The 17,924-nt window shown below is 63.4% G+C and overlaps 1 protein-coding gene across 1 annotated transcript; it reads left to right on the top strand.

Moving 5' to 3' along the window:
• The first annotated feature begins 6,874 nt into the window (after positions 1-6,874).
• ECEL1 (endothelin converting enzyme like 1) lies at positions 6,875-14,202 on the top strand. The gene is made up of 17 exons (XM_045794219.2): positions 6,875-7,748; positions 8,353-8,421; positions 8,527-8,637; positions 8,715-8,807; positions 8,979-9,103; positions 9,770-9,992; positions 10,465-10,563; positions 10,802-10,876; positions 11,073-11,176; positions 11,402-11,460; positions 11,536-11,587; positions 12,156-12,223; positions 12,408-12,532; positions 12,822-12,887; positions 13,268-13,363; positions 13,583-13,659; positions 13,793-14,202. The coding sequence occupies exons 1-17, from the start codon at positions 6,960-6,962 to the stop codon at positions 13,890-13,892; spliced, it is 2,331 nt and encodes a 776-aa protein (XP_045650175.1). The 5' UTR covers positions 6,875-6,959; the 3' UTR covers positions 13,893-14,202.
• The last annotated feature ends 3,722 nt before the right edge of the window (positions 14,203-17,924 follow it).

The following is a 17,924-nucleotide window of genomic DNA, read 5'->3' as shown; positions in this document are numbered from 1 at the left end:
CCTTGGCACGTGCCCAGTCCCCCCAGAATCAGCACCTCCCACCCAACACAATTCCTGGGCTGAGATCACAGTCGGGCCCCTGGCTGTGTCGCCCTCACCTGGGTTCCAGATGCCCTGCCTGTCCCCTGCAGAGCCGTCCCTCATCTTCCAGCGGTAGTTTACGTGCCTCCAAGACACTGAAGGCATCAGACGGGATTAAAGTCCTGCTTCAGGGCTTGGGAGCTGGGTGACTGGGGGCAAGTTTCTTTCCTTCTCTGGGCTTTGTTTGCCTACATGTAAATTGGGGCCAATGCCAGGGGCCCCTCCTGGGGTTTCTAAGACTCCGTGTGGTGCAGCAGGTAGAAGGCCTGGCACAGAGCGTGGCACTTAGGACATGCTCCACACGTTTTATTATGGGGGCTCCACATGTTTTGTTATGGGGGTTCTACCCGCAGCTGTGGGAGGCCTGTCCAGATCGGGGCAGGTACCTGCTCTCTTCAGCCCCGTCCGTGCACCGGGTTCCAGGCTGGGCACAGAGGGACACAAAGCTCTTCCGCAAGGAGAGGCCCTCAGACAGGCTCTCTCAGGTAGGGACCTGCCCAGCCAGGGGACTATTAGGGGACCCGGAAGCTGAGAGGGAACGAGAGAAGGACAGGAGGGCTGGGGATGAGGCCCGAGGGGATGGCTAGAACAAAAGCGCAGAGATGGGGGTCCCGTCCTCTTGAAGAGGAGGGACATTTAGGGGAGCAGGAGCCAGGAGGCTGGAAGGGGGTCTGAGGCCAGACTGACGAGGCCCCGGAAGCTGTAACAAGGGGTCACAGAGGACGTGGGGCGGGAATGGGCAGGAGGCAGCCGCACCCCGATGAACAAGGAGAAGGAAGACACCACCTGCCCCCAGCAGGGAGGGGGACTGAACAAGGGCCAGCACTGAGACAGGGTGGGTGGGAGGGAGGGGGGGGAGTAAGGCTGAGACTGTGCGCCGGCCCGACGTGGAGAATGAGGAACAGAGGGGGTTAGAGGTGAGCTGAGTGTGGAGCGCGGGGAGCCGCTGGGCCGCGCAGGGGGACCGAGGGCCAGGGCAGAGTTGGGAGCCCTGCCGCCAGCTGGGCACAGCCTCCGGGGGACAGAGAAGCGCTGCAGCCCGGGAGGGCAGGGAGGGTGGGCCGGGAGGGAGGGGGAGAGGCAGGGAGGACGTTTGTGTGGGAAATACTGCTGTGGGCCTGTGGGTACAGGGCACCAAACCACACATCTTGGGGCGCCTGGGGGGCTCAGTAGGTTAAGCGTCTGCCTTCGGCTCAGGTCATGATCTCAGGGTCCTGGGATCAAGTCCAGCTCCTTGCTCAGCAGGGAGTCTGCTTCTCCCTTTCCCTCTCCTCCTCCCCCCTGCTCATTCTCTCTCTCTCTCTCTCTCTCAAATAAAGGGATAAAATCTTAAAAAAAAAAAAATAAACCACACATCTTGTGGTGCCCCATTGATTTTAAAAAATAGAGTGATGTCCGCCCGGGCCTGGAGGCTCAGGCGGAAGTGCTCATAGAGCTTATCTTTGCTGTGGGGGGACCCTGGGGGGGGGGGACACATGTGAAGGAGGGCTTTACATTTGCCTTCTACCTACTCGTGTGGTCGAAGGGTCCTAAAACAAGAATGTATTTATATACTTCTTGTATGAAATAAAAAACCGAGCTGGAGGTCGGTAGGCAACCCCAGAGAAGGGTCTGCATAGTGGGATGGAAGCCCACCACACGGTGGGCGAATAGAAGTGAGGGGCGCATGGCAGAGGAGGAACAGCCCCCTCTTGTCATCTGATGGGTCCCAGGGCCAAGGAGAAGTGTGTATAGGATCTGAGAGCCTGGGCAGGTTCGTAGGTGGGGGCGCTGTGCCTGGTGTGAGGCCTGGGCCTGGGAGATACTTGGCCTGGCGGGGTGGGGGTGGGGTTCTGTGAGCTGACCGCAGCTGTGTGAGATCTTTCCATATCTACCAGCTGTGTCCTCTGTGCTCGGCTCTGGGCTCCACAGCAGAGTAAGGTGCAGGCAGTGTGGTGGGGGCTCAGAGGGCAGGCCCCCAGTCCATGGACAGGGCACCTGACCAGACAACAGAGGCCGTCATCCCAAGGACGATGAGTGGCAATGGGCCAGCGTAAGAGGTGACGGGAGAAGGGTGTTTCAGCCGCAACAGAACAGCAAGTGCTAAGGCCCTGAGGTGCATGAGAGGCAGCTAAGTTCTGGGAAATGAAACTAGATCAGAGTGACCAGAAGACGAGAGACGTAGGAGGTGGGGAGACAGAGCGGGAAGGGCAGAGAAGGGAGGGAAGAGGTTGCTGTCTCATGGGCCCACTAGGTGTGGGGATTCTATCATGGGAGGTGAGGAGGGGCCAGTGGGGAGGCTGGGAGGTCCGGGTTGGAGTGAGCACGCCATGGTGCTGGGAGCTCGCAGAGGAGCTCAGCCAGGGGTCTACGCAGGGGAGGTTCTTGAGTCCAGCTCAGGGAGGGCCAGGCAGTTTGGGGAGGAGATGCACCACCCTCGAGGCCCAAATATCTGAAGTAAGTGGGGTGCAGGGTCCAGCCCTCCCTACCCCCCTACCTGGTCAGGTGGATAGCCCACTGGGAGCTCAGGCAGGAAAGATGGGCAGCCCCTCATACCTCCTAGTCACGGCAACAGGGCAGAATGAAGGCACGGGCTGGGTGCTGGGGTGTGCGGGCCTTTGGGGCCCCCCAGGCCTGCTGTGGGCACCCGGCTTTTCCACAAAAGCCTGAGTCAGCACCGTGGTGGCTGCCTAGAGGCTCCGGCCTTCCCCCGCCCCCTCCCCACCACCCCGGCCACTTGGGAGAGTCATTTCATTTCTCAAATTAAAAATCCATTTTGTGCTGTGAATAATAGATGGGATGAGCACTGGGAGGCTGGGCAGAGGACAGGAAGCTGGTTGGGGGGTGTTTTCCAGGACACAGAAAAGACTGCAGAATGGACCCTGGTGCGGAGTGGGAACTGGTTGGGCAGGGTGGAGGCTGGGGGGCATCTCCCAGAGCAGAGGCAGGACTAGGGGCTTCAGCCCCTGTGGGGCTCTTAGGCCTGCCTGCTGGGGTGGCAGGCAAATGGGGCCCCAGGCTATTCCCACTTACCTGTAGGCCAGAGGGGAGCAGAAACGGGTCCTATCACCACTGGGCTCCAGGCTGATCCAGGCCTGGCTTCAGGCAGGCAGCCCCCCTTTGGAGGGAAGCATTTAGCCCTTCGCTTGGTAAAAGCTCAATAGACAAGTCATTGGTGTGAGAACTGTTGTCCCCAGCGAGTGGGGCTGCTCCTTGCCCCTTCCCCAGAACCCAGACCTGGTGGTGTCTCGCCCAGGAGGGGTAGGCTGGGATCTGGCCCGTGGTCAGAGAAGAGGCTGAATTGAGGGTTTGGGGGCCAACCCCCACCCCTTACCTCTGCTTCTTGCACCCCCTCAGGCCTTCTTTATTCAAGGTATCTCTGACGGATGCTCCCCCAGATCCTACTTCCCCGGCCCCTGAGCTGGGCCCCCAGTCGCCTGGCTCAGGGCTGGGCTGGGTGCTGCTGAGTCCTGTCGTTCTCTTGTTCCTCAGTTAGGGGGTCACCTTGACAACTGGGGGTGGGGAGGAGGAGCACTGGCACTGGACGCCTCAAAGAATATGCGGGAGCTGGAGGCCAGACCCCTGGCGTCCTCCCCTACCTGTGCTCAGCTTCTCTTTCTGAGAAGGAAGGAGCTCTTTATTGGCAGACTGTCTAGGGGGCCTAGGACTGAGCGCTCATGGGCCCAATCCTGGGGCCACCCTGGTGGGCCCTGGTTACGGTCCTCAGGACTGGGGTGCTCAGGACTGCGGTTGTCCTGGGAGCCTCTGGGGCTGGCTGTGGGGGGTGAGGAGCTGGCAAGATGGAGTGAGGCAGGCAGGTAGGGCGGCCTGGCAGAGAGTGGGGAGGAAGAACAGATTGATGACTGCTGGGAGCACGGGAGAGGGATGGCCAGGACGGGTCCACAGCTGACCTGGGAGGGAGGAGGGGCTGAGGGCTTGGGTCCCCCACCCCCTAGTGGCTGGAACAGCAGGGTCCCCAGGGAAGCATGTTTGCCTTTGTGCCTTTCTGTCGGAAGAGAGTCGGCTCCCTGAGACAATATCCATTTTTATATTTCTTGGAAATTTCACGGCATTTATTTCAGGGAAAATAAAAGCTGTCATTGCTGGAGAAATGATACCAATCAGGGCCTGAAAAGGCTGGAAAATTATCCTCCTGGAGACGGAACGTTGAGGGAAAAAATGCAGATTAAAAGCACAAAGAGCCACTTTGCCACCGCCCTGCCCTCCCCTCCTCCCTTATGGAATCTCCACATTTTGCATAATTCCACCTCTCCTCAGCGGAATTAACTGGACCCAAGAAGATCGCGCGGGGCAGAGGAGGACCCAGAAATGGCTGGAGGTGGAGGCGGAGAGGGTCCAGAGCAGTGGCATACAGACGGACAGGTGGGCAGATACAGGAGAGGCAGGATAGGGGCAGAGGTGGCTGCTCCTGGCCAGGGGTCCAGTAGCCGGGCTGCTGAAAAGCCCCAGGGAGGGGAGAGGGTGATAGGGCCTTTGCGCCCTTGCCTGGTTTTTATGAGCTGCGGCTCATGGCAGTCTTGGGCTGTCTCATTGTCTAGGCCAGTCCGACACACTGGAAGTGGCAGGGCTGGGAGCACTGGTGCCTTGTGGGGTCCCCTGCTAGGAACACAGGAAGCAGAGAGGGTGGGGAGGGCAAGACCAAGAGAGCAGAGACTCCAGGAACAGTAGCATTGGTCCAAGAAGCTCCAAGTTCCCTGTGCCCTACATGGCCAGGCCCTGTGGGTACAGTGGTGAGCCAGGCAGAAGTAGGCCCTGCCTCAGGGGCTGGGAACTGTGGGAGGGAGGTCCCACATTCAAAGATCAAGTTGTATGGGAAGAAGGTGGTGGGTGAATAAATTCAGAGACACCCACCCCCACCTCCACTCCCTACCTAGCCTGTCCCCTCCACCAGTCCATATAGCAGGGCACTGAGGCCTGCGCTGGGCCTGAAGACTAGGGCTTCAGGGCAGGGCAGGCTGGCACCCTCCCTCCCTCCTGGTCCCCGGAGGGGAGGGGCTCTTGCAATACTCCTTAGTCCTTTTCTCTCTTCCTGGCCAGGGGCTTCCGGAGCAGTGGGGGCTGAGGCCAGCCGAGGTTTGGGGGAGGGGTGCAGTCTCAGCCCTGAGGCCGCCCCTCTTCCAGCAGTAGCCTCCAAAGCTCTCCCTCCACCAGGTTGAAGTCTGCCTGGCCAACCAAAACCCCAGACGCCCTTGCGGGAGGACTGGGTAAGGGCAGGGGCTAAAGGGGAGACCAGAAAGCCCATTTATCGAAGGCTGCTCTGCGCCAGGGGCTTACAGGCGCTGTTTCAGCACACCCCATAGCCTTGCTGGGAGTCCTCCCTGGGCAGTGCTCCAGTCCTGTGGGCTCGGCTGGGACAATCCACGCGTCTCCTCAGCTCCAGCTTGAGCCCTTTTCAGGCGGGCCTGGTACGCGGCCCCGAGTGGGGGCATCTTCCCCGGGAGGAGCAGGCGCCCTCACTCTTCCCGGGACGCAGCTGTACCTGGAATCCCCGATCCCCGAGCCTGTGCAAGCCCCTCTGGACCGGGTCCCGCAGCCGCCGTCCCCGCCCCCGAGCTGCCACCGAGCTGCCAGGTAGCCGGGATGAAGGGTGGAAGAAGGAGGGGGCGCGGGGGGCGGGCGGAGGAGGGTGGAGCCGCCGGCGCGCCCCCTCCCTCGGGGCCGGCGGGCGGCGCGGAGCGGCGGCAGAGGAGGCGGCGGGCGCACGGAGAAAGCTCCCGCCCGCCCAGCTCCGCTCCAGCTCTGGCTCCGGCTCCGACCGGGGCTAGACCCGCTCAGTTCCCGCTCGGCCCGGGCGCGCACCTGCCGGGTAAGTGACATCCGAGTCCGCTGCCGCTGCGGTCACCATCGCAGCCACATCCACCGCCGCCGCCGCTGCGCCGAGCCTCCGGGCTTTGTCTGCGTCCTCGCAGCTCCGGCTCCGGCTGCGGCTGCGACTCCCGGGCTCGGCTCTCGGGCTCCGCGGACTGAGCGGCGACGCGCGGGAGGCTCCGCGCCCAGAGCATGGGGCGCACGGGGCCAGCTCGCTCCGCGCCGGGGGTGAAACTTCGCTCAAGTTTGGGTTCCGAGGAAAACCTGTTGAAGCCGAGAGTGGCCCAGGGCGGGGACGGAGGGGCGGGGGACGGAACCGGTTCCAGGTTCTTAGGGCCGTCGGGGGTTTCTCCCTGATCCGGGGCCGGCTGGAGCGCGCTGCTTGGGAAAGGGGCTGGTGGACATTATGGCCACTGAATAGGAGAGGGGGCTGAGGGTGGCCCTACGGACATCCTCGGGGACAAAGTTTGGTTCTTTAGCCGCTTTCCTGGGCGTCTAGTTCCAGTGCGGCTTCTGGGTTGGCGTAGACTCGCCCTTGACCGCACCTCCTTTCTCCAGCCTGTGTCTTCCCCCTCCCCCACCAGGCCTTGGCTGTAGCAGGTCACAGATGAGAAAGGCAATGGGAGGAGAAACAGTCTTTCATTGAGGGCCTACTATGTGCACCCTGTGCACGGTGCTCCCCTACTTTATATCAGTGGCCTCCCAAGTATGCGGCAGGCATATGTGTGCAGGGAGAGAAGAGGCAGGTTAAAGGACGCCACTGTGCGGGCGGGAGCTGGTGGCCACTCTGAGCCTTCCCTTTTCCTCATTCTCAGAGTGGATGAGGGAGGCCAGGACTCAGGGCCGTTCCCTGTTGAAGACACGGAGTGGCCTCCAGCCTCTGGACCTAGGCCTGCGCCCCTCCTCGTCGTGCTGGTGGGCCCCGTCGGGCCCCAGTGCCTCACTGAACCTGAGTCTACCCTTCCCGCAGCTGCGCCTGGGAGCCATGCGGAGGCTCGCCAGGAGGCCGGCGGCCCAGCTCATCCTGTAGCTGAGATCGCCAGGGGCTGCGCGGCGGTACCAGGGGCACCATGGAGACCCCATATTCGATGACGGCGCACTACGACGAGTTCCAGGAGGTCAAATACGTGAGCCGGTGCGGCACGGGAGGTGCGCGCGGGGCCTCACTACCTCCTGGCTTCCCGCTGGGCGCGGGGCGCAGCGCCACCGGGGCCCGCGCGGGGCTGCCGCGCTGGAACCGTCGCGAGGTGTGCCTGCTGTCGGGGCTGGTGTTCGCCGCAGGCCTCTGCGCCATCCTGGCCGCCATGCTGGCGCTCAAGTACTTGGGCCCGGGCGCCGCGGGCGGCGGCGGCGGCTGCTCCGAGGGCTGCCCGGAGCGCAAGGCCTTCGCGCGCGCCGCCCGCTTCCTGGCCGCCAACCTGGACGCCAGCATTGACCCATGCCAGGACTTCTACTCCTTCGCGTGCGGTGGCTGGCTGCGGCGCCACGCCATCCCCGACGACAAGCTCACCTACGGCACCATCGCGGCCATCGGCGAGCAGAACGAGGAGCGCCTGCGGCGCCTGCTGGCGCGGCCCGGGGGTGGACCGGGCGGCGCGGCCCAGCGCAAGGTGCGCGCCTTCTTCCGCTCGTGCCTCGACATGCGCGAGATCGAGCGGCTCGGCCCGCGGCCCATGCTCGAAGTCATCGAGGACTGCGGGGGCTGGGACCTGGGCGGCGCCGCCGAGCGCCCCGGGGCCGCGGCGCTCTGGGACCTCAACCGGCTGCTGTACAAGGCCCAGGGCGTGTACAGCGCCGCGGCGCTCTTCTCGCTCACCGTCAGCCTGGACGACAGGAACTCCTCGCGCTACGTCATCCGCGTGAGTGCGTCCCCCTCCCCAGTTACGGCGCCCGGCCCGGGACCGGGGATGCCAAGGCCCTGGTCCTGCACGGGCCGCGCGTGGCCCGATGCAAGGCGACCGGTGCAGAAGGGGAGGGGAAGAGAAGGGAGGGGAGCGCATACCGGCATAGCGCGGGAGGAGGGCGCAAGTAATTTCCCTCGAGTAATTGCGGTGTTTAGTGGAGCCGCGGGAGCTGCAATTTCCCAGTCCTGTGGCAGGCCGTGAGAGCACGGAACGAGGGGTGTGCCAGTGGGCTGGGGCAAGACAGAATGCCAGGGGCCCCAACTCTCAGGCTGGGCTCCGCGAGTGCCCTTCATAGGTGGGGAAGGTGAAGGCTTACAGGAGGAAGGATGGGGGCATGGGTTACTGCCTCCCCCGTGTCTCCAGACTAGGCTGGTTAAGGGTGGGGGTTTCTCCCAGCTTCTCTGGATGGAGGGAGGGGTAATGTCTTTGTGCTCCTGGGGCTTGTGATAGTATTTATCTGGCCCATCCTCTAGCCATTTGGACAGAACATCAGTCTGTTTGCAGGAACCTGGCACGTTGACCTCTGATCTCTGACCTCTGACCCCATCCCTCTCCCCAGATTGACCAGGATGGGCTCACTCTGCCGGAGAGGACCCTGTACTTAGCTCAGGATGAGGAGAGTGAGAAGGTGCGGGGCATGGGATGGGATGGCAGGGAAGGCCGGGGGCTCCAGGAGGGATGGACTAGGGCCCAACACTGACCCCCACCCTTGAAATGTTCCCTCTTGGTGCAGATCCTGGCAGCATACCGGGTGTTCATGGAGCGCCTGCTCAGCCTGTTAGGAGCCGACGCTGTGGAGCAGAAGGCGCAGGAGATCCTGCAGCTGGAGCAGCGGCTGGCCAATGTAAGCTGGGGGACCACGTGCACCGAGGGGAGGGGACCCGGAGGCAGCACTGGGTCAACGCTCACCTCTGTCTCCAGATCACAGTGTCAGAGTACGATGACCTCAGGCGAGATGTCAGCTCCATGTACAACAAGGTGACGCTGGGGCAGTTGCAGAAGATCACCCCCCATGTGAGTGCAGCCCACGGAGATGGGGGGGCACCGATCCTGGGGCTCCCGGGCTGTCCCTTCCCCAGAGCCATGGGTTCCTGCGTCCCCCCGTGCCTCTCCTGGACTCCCTCCCGGTCCTCTGTGGTCCCTGCCACACCCAGCCCTACTGTGCTCCCCCTGCCCCCACGACAGCTGCAGTGGAAGTGGCTGCTGGACCAGATCTTCCAGGAGGACTTCTCGGAGGATGAGGAGGTGGTGCTATTGGCCACGGACTACATGCAGCAGGTGTCCCAGCTCATCCGCTCCACACCCCGCAGGTACCGCTGCCAGTCACCCGCCCCTGCCTGCCTGCCCCTCCGGGCCCCTCCCCTGCACCCCACATCTGTCTGCTTCGTGAGCTTTGAATTCCCATTTTCGCTTCTGTCCAGTAGCCACTCTGGGGAGGCAGGTGAAGAGCACTGCAATAGGAGTCCAGATCCCCAGATTCAGACGTGGCTCTCCCCTACTCCCTGGGACCCCAGGCAGGGCTCGTGAGCTGCCTGAGCTGCAGCTTGCTCCTCCGGGGGTAGTGGGACTGAGGGAGTCCAGACCTCGGAGAAGGAAGGTGTGGCTGTAGCTCTGCGGCACCAGGGCCGCCGATGGGAGAGCCTCCCTGGTTTCTGGCCTCCTTGGGGAGGAGCAGAGGCCTCCTAAGGCCAGGCCTGAGGCAGACAGTCACCTTGAGAGCCCCATAGCAAGTTAGCCTCTGGCACTCCTCTGGGGGGGCGGAAGTGTGTCCTGCTGTGTGGGGGCCCAGCCCCTTTCCCTGCTGGGGCTCAGGCCACTCCAGGTTCCACCTCCATGTGCCCGCAATGACCCTCACTCCGGTGCGGGGGCTAGGTCTAACCCCAGGCTGGGGGGTCTGCAGGGGGTAGGGTGGTGCCCTCGGACGGCCCTGGCACGGGGGCCTGTCTGGACACCTGGCTGTCTCACCTGGCGCTCAGGATCTTGCACAACTACCTGGTGTGGCGTGTAGTGGTGGTCCTGAGTGAGCACCTGTCACCGCCGTTCCGAGACGCGCTGCACGAGCTGGCCCGTGAGATGGAGGGCAGTGACAAGCCACAGGAGCTGGCCCGTGTCTGCCTGGGCCAGGCCAACCGCCACTTTGGCATGGCGCTTGGAGCCCTCTTTGTACATGAGCACTTCTCAGCTGCCAGCAAGGCCAAGGTCAGGCTGCCCTGGGCTTGGGGGTTGGGTGCGGGTGCTGGGCTGGGCATGGAGTCCTCCCATGGCCTCGGTCTGAGAATGGGGAGCCCCACATATCCCCTTGCAGCAAGGACTCAGCCCTCTGGGGCTCCAGACTACTTCTCACCAGGTCACCTCCCCCAGGAAGCCTACCTGGTCTACCAGCCACAGGAGGGCTTCCCCCTCAGGCTTCTCCTCTGCCATGCTCAGTAGATGTGGCCTTGGGAGTACTGATCATTGCTGGGGTAGTTTGCTTTCAGACTGTGAGCTTTTTGTCGGGGGTGCGGGGCCTGGATCCCCACCTCCAAGGTCTCCCCTCAGTGCTCAGCACCAAGCCTTAGGCCGAGGAAGTGGTACTGAATTAGTAGTACCCCTCATGCTAGGAGCCGGGGAGGGGGGCCCAGAGCTAAGGCCTCCAGGGTTGACCCCTGATCCCTGACCCCTGACCCTGCAGGTACAGCAGCTTGTGGAAGACATCAAGTACATCTTGGGCCGGCGCCTGGAGGAGTTGGACTGGATGGATGCTGAGACCAAGGCAGCTGCTCGGGCCAAGGTGAAGTAGACCCTGTCCCCATTTCTCAGTTCCACAAACACTTATCGAGTGCCAACTGTATGCCAGGTTGGGGTAACAGAAGAAACAACGATGCCCCTTGTGGAGTTGGCATCACCTGGTCTGGTCTCCCCTGTTCTTGAGCCCCACCTCTGGGCTGGCCCTAGAGTTTTCCCCCTTGGGGGGTGGGGGGGCTGTCTCCTGAGGCCCTGGCCCACTCTGGCCACCGTCTCACCCGCAGCTCCAGTACATGATGGTGATGGTGGGCTACCCGGACTTCCTGCTCAAACCCGAGGCTGTGGATAAGGAGTACGAGGTGGGTCTTCCCCTGGCCCTGCCCCGACCGTCCGGCTGGGCTTCGGACCCTCGGTCAAGACCCCCAGGGAGCCCACCGTCACTGCCCAGGAGGAGGCATGGCCCTCAGCTGGTGGCCTCGGGGAGGACAATGGGGCCTGCACCATGGGTCTGGCCAGACCCCCCGCCTGCCGTTGAGCGCTGCCCGCCCCGCGCAGTTTGAGGTCCACGAGAAGACGTACTTCAAGAACATCTTGAACAGCATCCGCTTCGGCATCCAGCTGTCAGTCAAGAAGATCCGGCAGGAGGTGGACAAGTCCACGTGCGTGCCTGGCCCAGAGCTGGGGGAGTCGGGAGGGAGGTGCCGAGGGGAAAGCCTCCTTCCCAAGGCCAGCGGGCTGGTGGGGCAGACCGCGTGGGGGGCTCAGGAGTGCTCAGCCTGGGGGAGGCGCAGGACGGGGCTACAGGCTGGGCCGCTCCTTTAAGGAGCAGCGGGCTGGGAGGTGGTGGTGGGGCCTCCCTAACTGACCCCCATCTTCTTCCACAGGTGGCTGCTCCCACCACAGGCCCTGAATGCCTACTATCTACCCAACAAGAACCAGATGGGTAAGGGGGCGTGTCCCGCAAGGGGCCGGGCCTGGAGGTGGGGCAAGGCTCCTGCTGACCCCGTCCTCTCTGTAGTGTTCCCCGCAGGCATTCTGCAGCCCACGCTCTACGACCCTGACTTTCCCCAGTGAGTACCCAGCCTGGCACGAGCCAGAGCCAGCTCTGCAGTCTTGTCTGCCGGGTGCTCAGAGTGTCCTGACCCGGGCTGGGCCCAGCAGTCATGACAGCCACAGATCCTGGGTCCCTATTGTCTTATTTCAGCCTTGTTTAGAAAAATGAGTAGGGTTTTTCTTTTTTTTTTCGTTCTTTCTTTTCGATGTCCTGAGTTCCCCCTTACCTGGTTTGAGGCTCCTTTAGGTGTCGTTTAGGTGTTTCAAAAGGGGAGTGACCCTAGTGATGAGGAAACAGGCCAAATCCCACTTGGGGTGCCTCAGTTTCTCTCATGTCTTCCTCCAGCCCGGTCCCCTTCCCCCATCCCAGTGCTGGTAGAAGTGATGTCCTAAAAAGCAGCTGCAAACGCATCATTAGCCCCTTTCACATGTTGTATGAGGACCCTGAGGCATGAGTGCCCCAAGACCGTGAGGACTCCCCGGGCCACCTTTGGCCTGATGGGGGCCTCCTGGGGCCTGGGCAGCAGCATGCAGCTCCCAGAGGGCAGGTGAGGCTGGGGCCTGACGCTGCTGCCACGGGCCCAGGTCTCTGAACTATGGGGGCATCGGCACCATCATCGGACATGAGCTGACCCACGGCTATGACGACTGGGGTGAGGCCCACGGGTGGCTGCAGGGGGTGCTGGGGGAGGGCAAGGACAGGCGGTGGGGGGGGCAGGGTGGTGATGAGCTGATGGAGACCCCACAGCCCTCCTGTCCCCGTGGGCCAGTGGGCGGGTGGGGGAGGGGGCTCTGGGGCTGCGAGTCAGTCCCAGCCACTCTGCGCACGGCCCACAGGGGGCCAGTACGACCGCTCAGGCAACCTGCTGCACTGGTGGACAGAGGCCTCCTACAGCCGCTTCTTGCGCAAGGCAGAGTGCATCGTCCACCTGTACGATAATTTCACTGTCTACAACCAGCGGGTGAGACCCCCCTGCTGCCCCTGAGGCCCGGCTGCGCACAGACTAGGAGTGTGCACACCTACATGCACACACGTGTGCCCGGGTCCCTGTGCACATGCCCGGGGTCTGCATACACACTTGAGTGCGTGACCAAGTTCACACGAACTCATGGGACATGGAGTGCAAAGGGGTCAGAGCCCCATCTAAACCCTCTGGGAAAAGGAAAGGAGGGCGGGCTGGGCCCAGGGCGGTAAGGCCTGAGGAAGCCAGTGGGCCGCAGACAGCCCCTGGCCTCTTCTCTTCTTGGCAGGTGAACGGGAAGCACACGCTTGGTGAGAACATCGCGGACATGGGTGGCCTCAAGCTGGCCTATTATGTGAGCTGCCCTTGCCTGGCCCTTCATTCCCGTGGGGGGGTGGTGGGGGCTGATGAGGATAGGCACCCCTGCCTCCCCACCCCATGGAGCTCTGGCCTGGGAGGGGCGGGGCATGTGGCTGGCACAAGGTCCACTGGAAAAGGAGGGACTCCCAGGCTGCCTTCAGGGAGAGCAGGGAGGGCTGCCTGGAGGGGTGAGGGCTGCCTGGGGTTAGCCATCCCAAGAAGGAGCACAGTTCGGGGAAGGTAGAAGGCAGGGAGCCTGGGGCTCGGCATGATGGGTGTTCTGCAGAACAGGGGTGCGTGAGGGGCTGACTGGGGGGGAGGGTGAGTCAGGTCACCACACTGGGGGCACCGCAGCTCCGCACTGTCACCCCGCAGGCCTATCAGAAGTGGGTGCGGGAGCACGGCCCGGAGCACCCGCTGCACCGGCTCAAGTACACACACAACCAGCTCTTCTTCATTGCCTTTGCCCAGGTGGGCCAGGTGGGGCCAGGTGGGAGGTGGGCAGGGGCGGGGACGCAGCCCTTAGCCTATGTCTCATCAGCCGGCCCTCAGAGGCGATGGCCCCATGGGTTCAGAGAGGGGATGAAGGCTGAGTGTGCAGGGGGGGGGGGGGAAGGTTGGCCGGGTTTGCTCAATGGACTCCTTGGCTTCATCTTCCCCTCTTCTCCCCTCCCCCACCACGGGGCCCAGAACTGGTGCATCAAGCGGCGGTCACAGTCCATCTACCTGCAGGTGCTGACCGACAAGCACGCACCCGAGCACTACAGGTGAGCCCGCCCGCCTGCCCTGTGCCTCACCCTTCCCTGTGTCTGGGGCCGGAGCAGGCGGGAAGGGGGAGGGGCAGCTGGGGTGTGGTGGCCGCTAGGACCCCCTCTAGGTGGGTCTCTCCTGCTGCCCCAGGGTGCTGGGCAGTGTGTCCCAGTTCGAGGAGTTTGGCCGGGCCTTCCACTGCCCCAAGGACTCGCCCATGAACCCTGCCCACAAGTGCTCCGTGTGGTGAGCCTGGCCACCCGCCCGCCCTCACTGCCCGCCCTGCACGAATCGCGTCCCTGCCAGCTGCCGGGGCAGGCATGGACCCGGCGCTGGTCTGCTCTGGGCGCCACCTGCCTTCTCAGCCCCTCCAGGACCTGGCCTTCCTGCTGTCCCTCACTTCAGGACAGGTCCGGAGCAGACATGACTTTGGGCTCCAGGAGGGCGCGGGGTAGAGACGCCAGGGTCCCCAGCTTCGGCTCTAAGGAGCCAGATGCCCCTGGCCAGGCCGGATTGTACAGGCCCCGCCTTCACTGTGCTCTTGCCGCCGAGTCTGGTCAATAAACTGCTGTGCTGTCACCTTGGTTTCCTCAGGGGCCCCTTTGTGGGGAGGCTCAGGCCCTTCGCGCAACAGCGACCCTAGAGAAGACCTTGTCCCTTCCTGTCCCACCTCTTGGCTCCTCTGTTTTTTCCACCAACCACCTGTTCCTCCCTCCCCCGAAGTCCTGCCTAGGCTCCTGTCCAGTTCTGGGGTGCCCCCCCCGACCAGGCTGTGGGTGCCAGAACACCTAGCCCTGTGGTCTATACCCCTGCATGACACTGGGACTCACTTCCCCTCAGTCTAGACGCTGCAGGAGCTTCTGCGGTGTCCCCTAGCCAGTCATGAGCCCTCAGCCTTGGGCTCAGCATGTCCAGGAGTGGGGGGCTGCGACACACACTTACAGAGCGTTGGGGCCCAGTGCATGCAACATCGAGTCATCCTCGTCTGGATTGGCGGCTCCAGGGGCGAGAAAGGAGCGGTCAGGGGTGGGCAGGGAGGCTCCAGCCATGGCCCTGCTGGAGGAGAAGAGGGAGTGACGGCCCATCGTGAACAGGAGGGTGGGGGTGCGGGGCGGACAGCCTATGGAGCAGCCGCACTGGGTTATCCGAGGGGTCTGCAATGAGGGGGGACCAGTGGGACTCCTGCCTTTCTTCCTAGGGTCTGTTTCTCTTACTTCAGGGACAGCCTAGAGCCCCTCCCTGCTCCCCGCACCCCCCAGCGCCGCCCGGTGTGGCCCGTCCCCATCTCCCCCTGCAGTGGCACATCTCTTGCCCGCCCAGCTTCTGTCAGGCTTAGAGAACGTCTGTCCCTGTCTCAGGCTTGAGTGACATTTAAAAAGTATTTGAGCCTCCGGCACACCAACCTTGGGGAGTGAGAGAAAGCGCATGTGCCACCGCTGCTGGGGCCGGAGTAGAGGCATGTGTGGCCCTGGGGGTGCGGGGCTCTGGAAGAGAAGAGGCAGGAACTTAGAAGGACCCCAGGGGCCAGGGGAGGCCGCACTAATCAGGGCAGAGCTACCCCTCAAGGGTGGAGGTGGGGCCTGCAGGGATTAGGAGCCTGCTAGAGGGGCTGTTTATGCACTACCTCGGTGTCCCCTCAAAGCCCCTTCCCGCTGTGCTGGGCGCATGCATGCCGTATCCCTCAGCCGTGGACGTCCTACACCGCGCCTCTGGCCCCTGGAGCAGGAGGACGCAGGGTTCTCTCCGCCCACCTGGGTGGGACCCTCCCTACCTCACGCGGCCAGCCGTCTGACCCGGGGTCCTGGCTGGAATCGGAACCCCCGGCCCAGCCCTTTCGCCCCCAGTGCCCCAGGGGTTCTCCCAGTTCCCCATCTCCACCCAACACCCATCCCTCCGTCTCCGTCCAGCAGGCCCGCTGGGGTCACTTCCGCTCTCCCTCAGGAAGGGGTGAGGTGAAGCCCTGGCGCTCCTGGGGATGAGCCCCTCCCTCCATCTGTGCCCAGCTGAGGGGGCCAGAGGGGCTTGGGCTTGGGCGGGTTGGTGGGCCCCTGGGAGGGGATGAGCTCCCTGGCCCGGAGGCTGGTCCAGCGGGAAGCCACAGAGCCCCGCGGGGCTTGGAGCCTGAGGCCCGTCCAGCCAGGGAGCCCCGACCCGGCGGGACTGTGGTCTGACAGGCGCGAAGCCTCCAGAAACGCCTCAGCCGGCGGCTCCTGACCAGCTCCGAGCTCCAGCGGCGGTGTGGCTGCTACCCGGGGCTCCGGGCTTCTCACGCTTCTTCAGGGAGAACGGAGGGAGACCATCAGGTCAGAGGGACCCCAAGCCAAGGGCACCCCAAGCACAGGGTCCTGGTGCGTGGACAGGGCCCAGGAAGTTCAGACACAGCCATATAACCCGGAGCCACGGTGTGGCCCAGCAGGGCACAATTGTGACATTGTCACCCACAGGTTCCCAAACTGCTTTTCCAGACAGACCCTGGGAGCCTCCTCACTGCAACCCAGCGAGGTGGACGGAGTGGCAGGGACCGCCCCTTTGACAGGGAAACTGAGGGGAGTCACATGTCCTCAGACGGGCCGCTCTGGAGCTCCGGGTGCCATCCCGCACTCGGCGTCAGCTCTCAGTGTCCTGTTCCGAAGCCACGCGCGTGGCGCAGGTGCTGGCCGCGAGGTGTCCCAGGCCCCGTGCTAGGCGCTAGCGGCCGCGCCGAGGATTAGCGGACTGATTCTGCGGTGGCGGCGGAGCCAAAGTGGGTCAGCACGGCCGCCGGCTCCGCCTCAGTTTCCTTGTGTTAAGTGAAGGCCACGAGGGCAGAGAAGGCCCTTCTGGTGGCAGTGGGGCAGGTTGGAGAGGGCTGGCCCCATCCATCCCCCGGGGTGGGGGAGGAGGGTGTCCTCTGCACTGGGCTCCCTGGAGTGACAGAAAGCAATCTTCAGCTAAGCATTTAATAGCAGGGAAAGAAAGGAGCGGGGGATAGTTCACAGCTCACTGAAGCTTCCAGGTGTCCACCCGGGTGCCCATGCCCAGAGCGCCTCATGGTTCCTGCGGTGGCCCCGGTTCTGCCATCCGTGGCTTTGAGACCTTGACTCCAGGGGACACTGCTGGGTGACCTGGACAAGTGACTTCCCCTCTCAGGGTCCCAGGAGCATCATCGGCCTCCTCGGTGGTGTGTGTGAGGGGTGGGCCTGCCTGCGGTGGGTTGATGAGAGCCTACCCCACCCGCCCCCCCAGGCCTGCACAGCTGTGGCCTCAGCAGTGTCAGCCGGACTCCAAGTCCTCAGGGCCAAGGAGGCCAGGAGCACCCACTCTGTGCAGATCTGAGAAGGATTGGAAGCCAGCTGGAAAGTGTGCTCAAACTTTCCTGCCTCGGGGCTCAGAGGGAATGTGTTGGTGTTGGTGGCCCTGGCATTTCTGTGGCACCCAGGAAGGGGCACAGGGCATGGGTACCCCTGAGCAGCCATAAGCCCCAGTTCTCAGGAGCCAGATTCAAGTTTCTGCCATTTCCGTGGCTGCTTCTGTGCTGACCCAGCTGCCCAGGGCTCTGGGGGCCCTGGGGGCCCTACTTGTGAGGTGCCCTAGATGAAATATTTTTAAATGGCTTGAGCCCCCATTCTAAAAATGTTGGGAAGCCCAGGGTCCTCCATATGCAAGTACCTTTGGGGGTGGGTTTCTCTCATGCCTCCTTTCCCGCCACTAGGCCCCCTATGCTGGGCAGCTCCCTTATTCCTCCCCCCCCCAACCAGGGGTCACCCACACGAGGCTGGGTGGAGTCACAGACTTAACTGAAGGTTTGGGGTGCTGGAGGGACCCTTTCTGTGCCTCCTCTCCTTGCTCCCCTTCTGGATGCCTCTCCCTCCCCCAAATTGGTCTGAGAAACCCACTTCCTCTAGATTTATTGAAAAGAGCAATTTCTCCTTCCTTCTGCCGGCTCCAGGCTAGTCCAGAGGCCGAGTGCCGTCTGAAGCCCTGGAGACTGTCCCCTCGGGCCACCCAGGCTCAGGACAGGGCAGGCTGCAGGGTGTCCCAGTCCAGCTTCCCTCCTCCCGTCCCACAGCTTCTGTGGGATCCTGGACTCCTGGAATTTGGACAGCTCGTGACTGAGCCAAGTCTGAGGAGAGCGTCTCCTCGGCAGCGTCCACCAGGTCACTGGTCTCGTCTGCGAAACTGCCGAGGAAGGGGACCCCCAGACCTAGCTGCTCGCTGGCCTGGCCTTCCCTGCGGAGTCCTTACAGTGAACTGGTCTCCACCCCTGGTGTCCCGGCAGGGTCCCTGCTCTGGGACTGCCTGA

The sequence above is a fragment of the Ursus americanus genome, chromosome 1 (genome assembly GCF_024610735.1).
Source record: "Ursus americanus isolate L20-20 chromosome 1, mUrsAme1.1.p, whole genome shotgun sequence".
Lineage (NCBI taxonomy): Eukaryota > Metazoa > Chordata > Mammalia > Carnivora > Ursidae > Ursus > Ursus americanus.
Note: the sequence above shows the minus strand (reverse complement) of the source record. Positions and strands in the feature narration are given on the sequence as shown.

Excerpts from the sequence above, each read along its gene's own strand:
- ECEL1 (XM_045794219.2), top strand. The coding sequence starts at position 6,960 with ATGGAGACCCCATATTCGATGACGGCGCACTACGACGAGTTCCAGGAG. Across the intron at positions 9,993-10,464 it reads CAGCTGCCAGCAAGGCCAAG|GTACAGCAGCTTGTGGAAGA; the intron begins GTCAGGCTGCCC and ends CTGACCCTGCAG. Across the intron at positions 12,888-13,267 it reads GCCTCAAGCTGGCCTATTAT|GCCTATCAGAAGTGGGTGCG; the intron begins GTGAGCTGCCCT and ends GTCACCCCGCAG.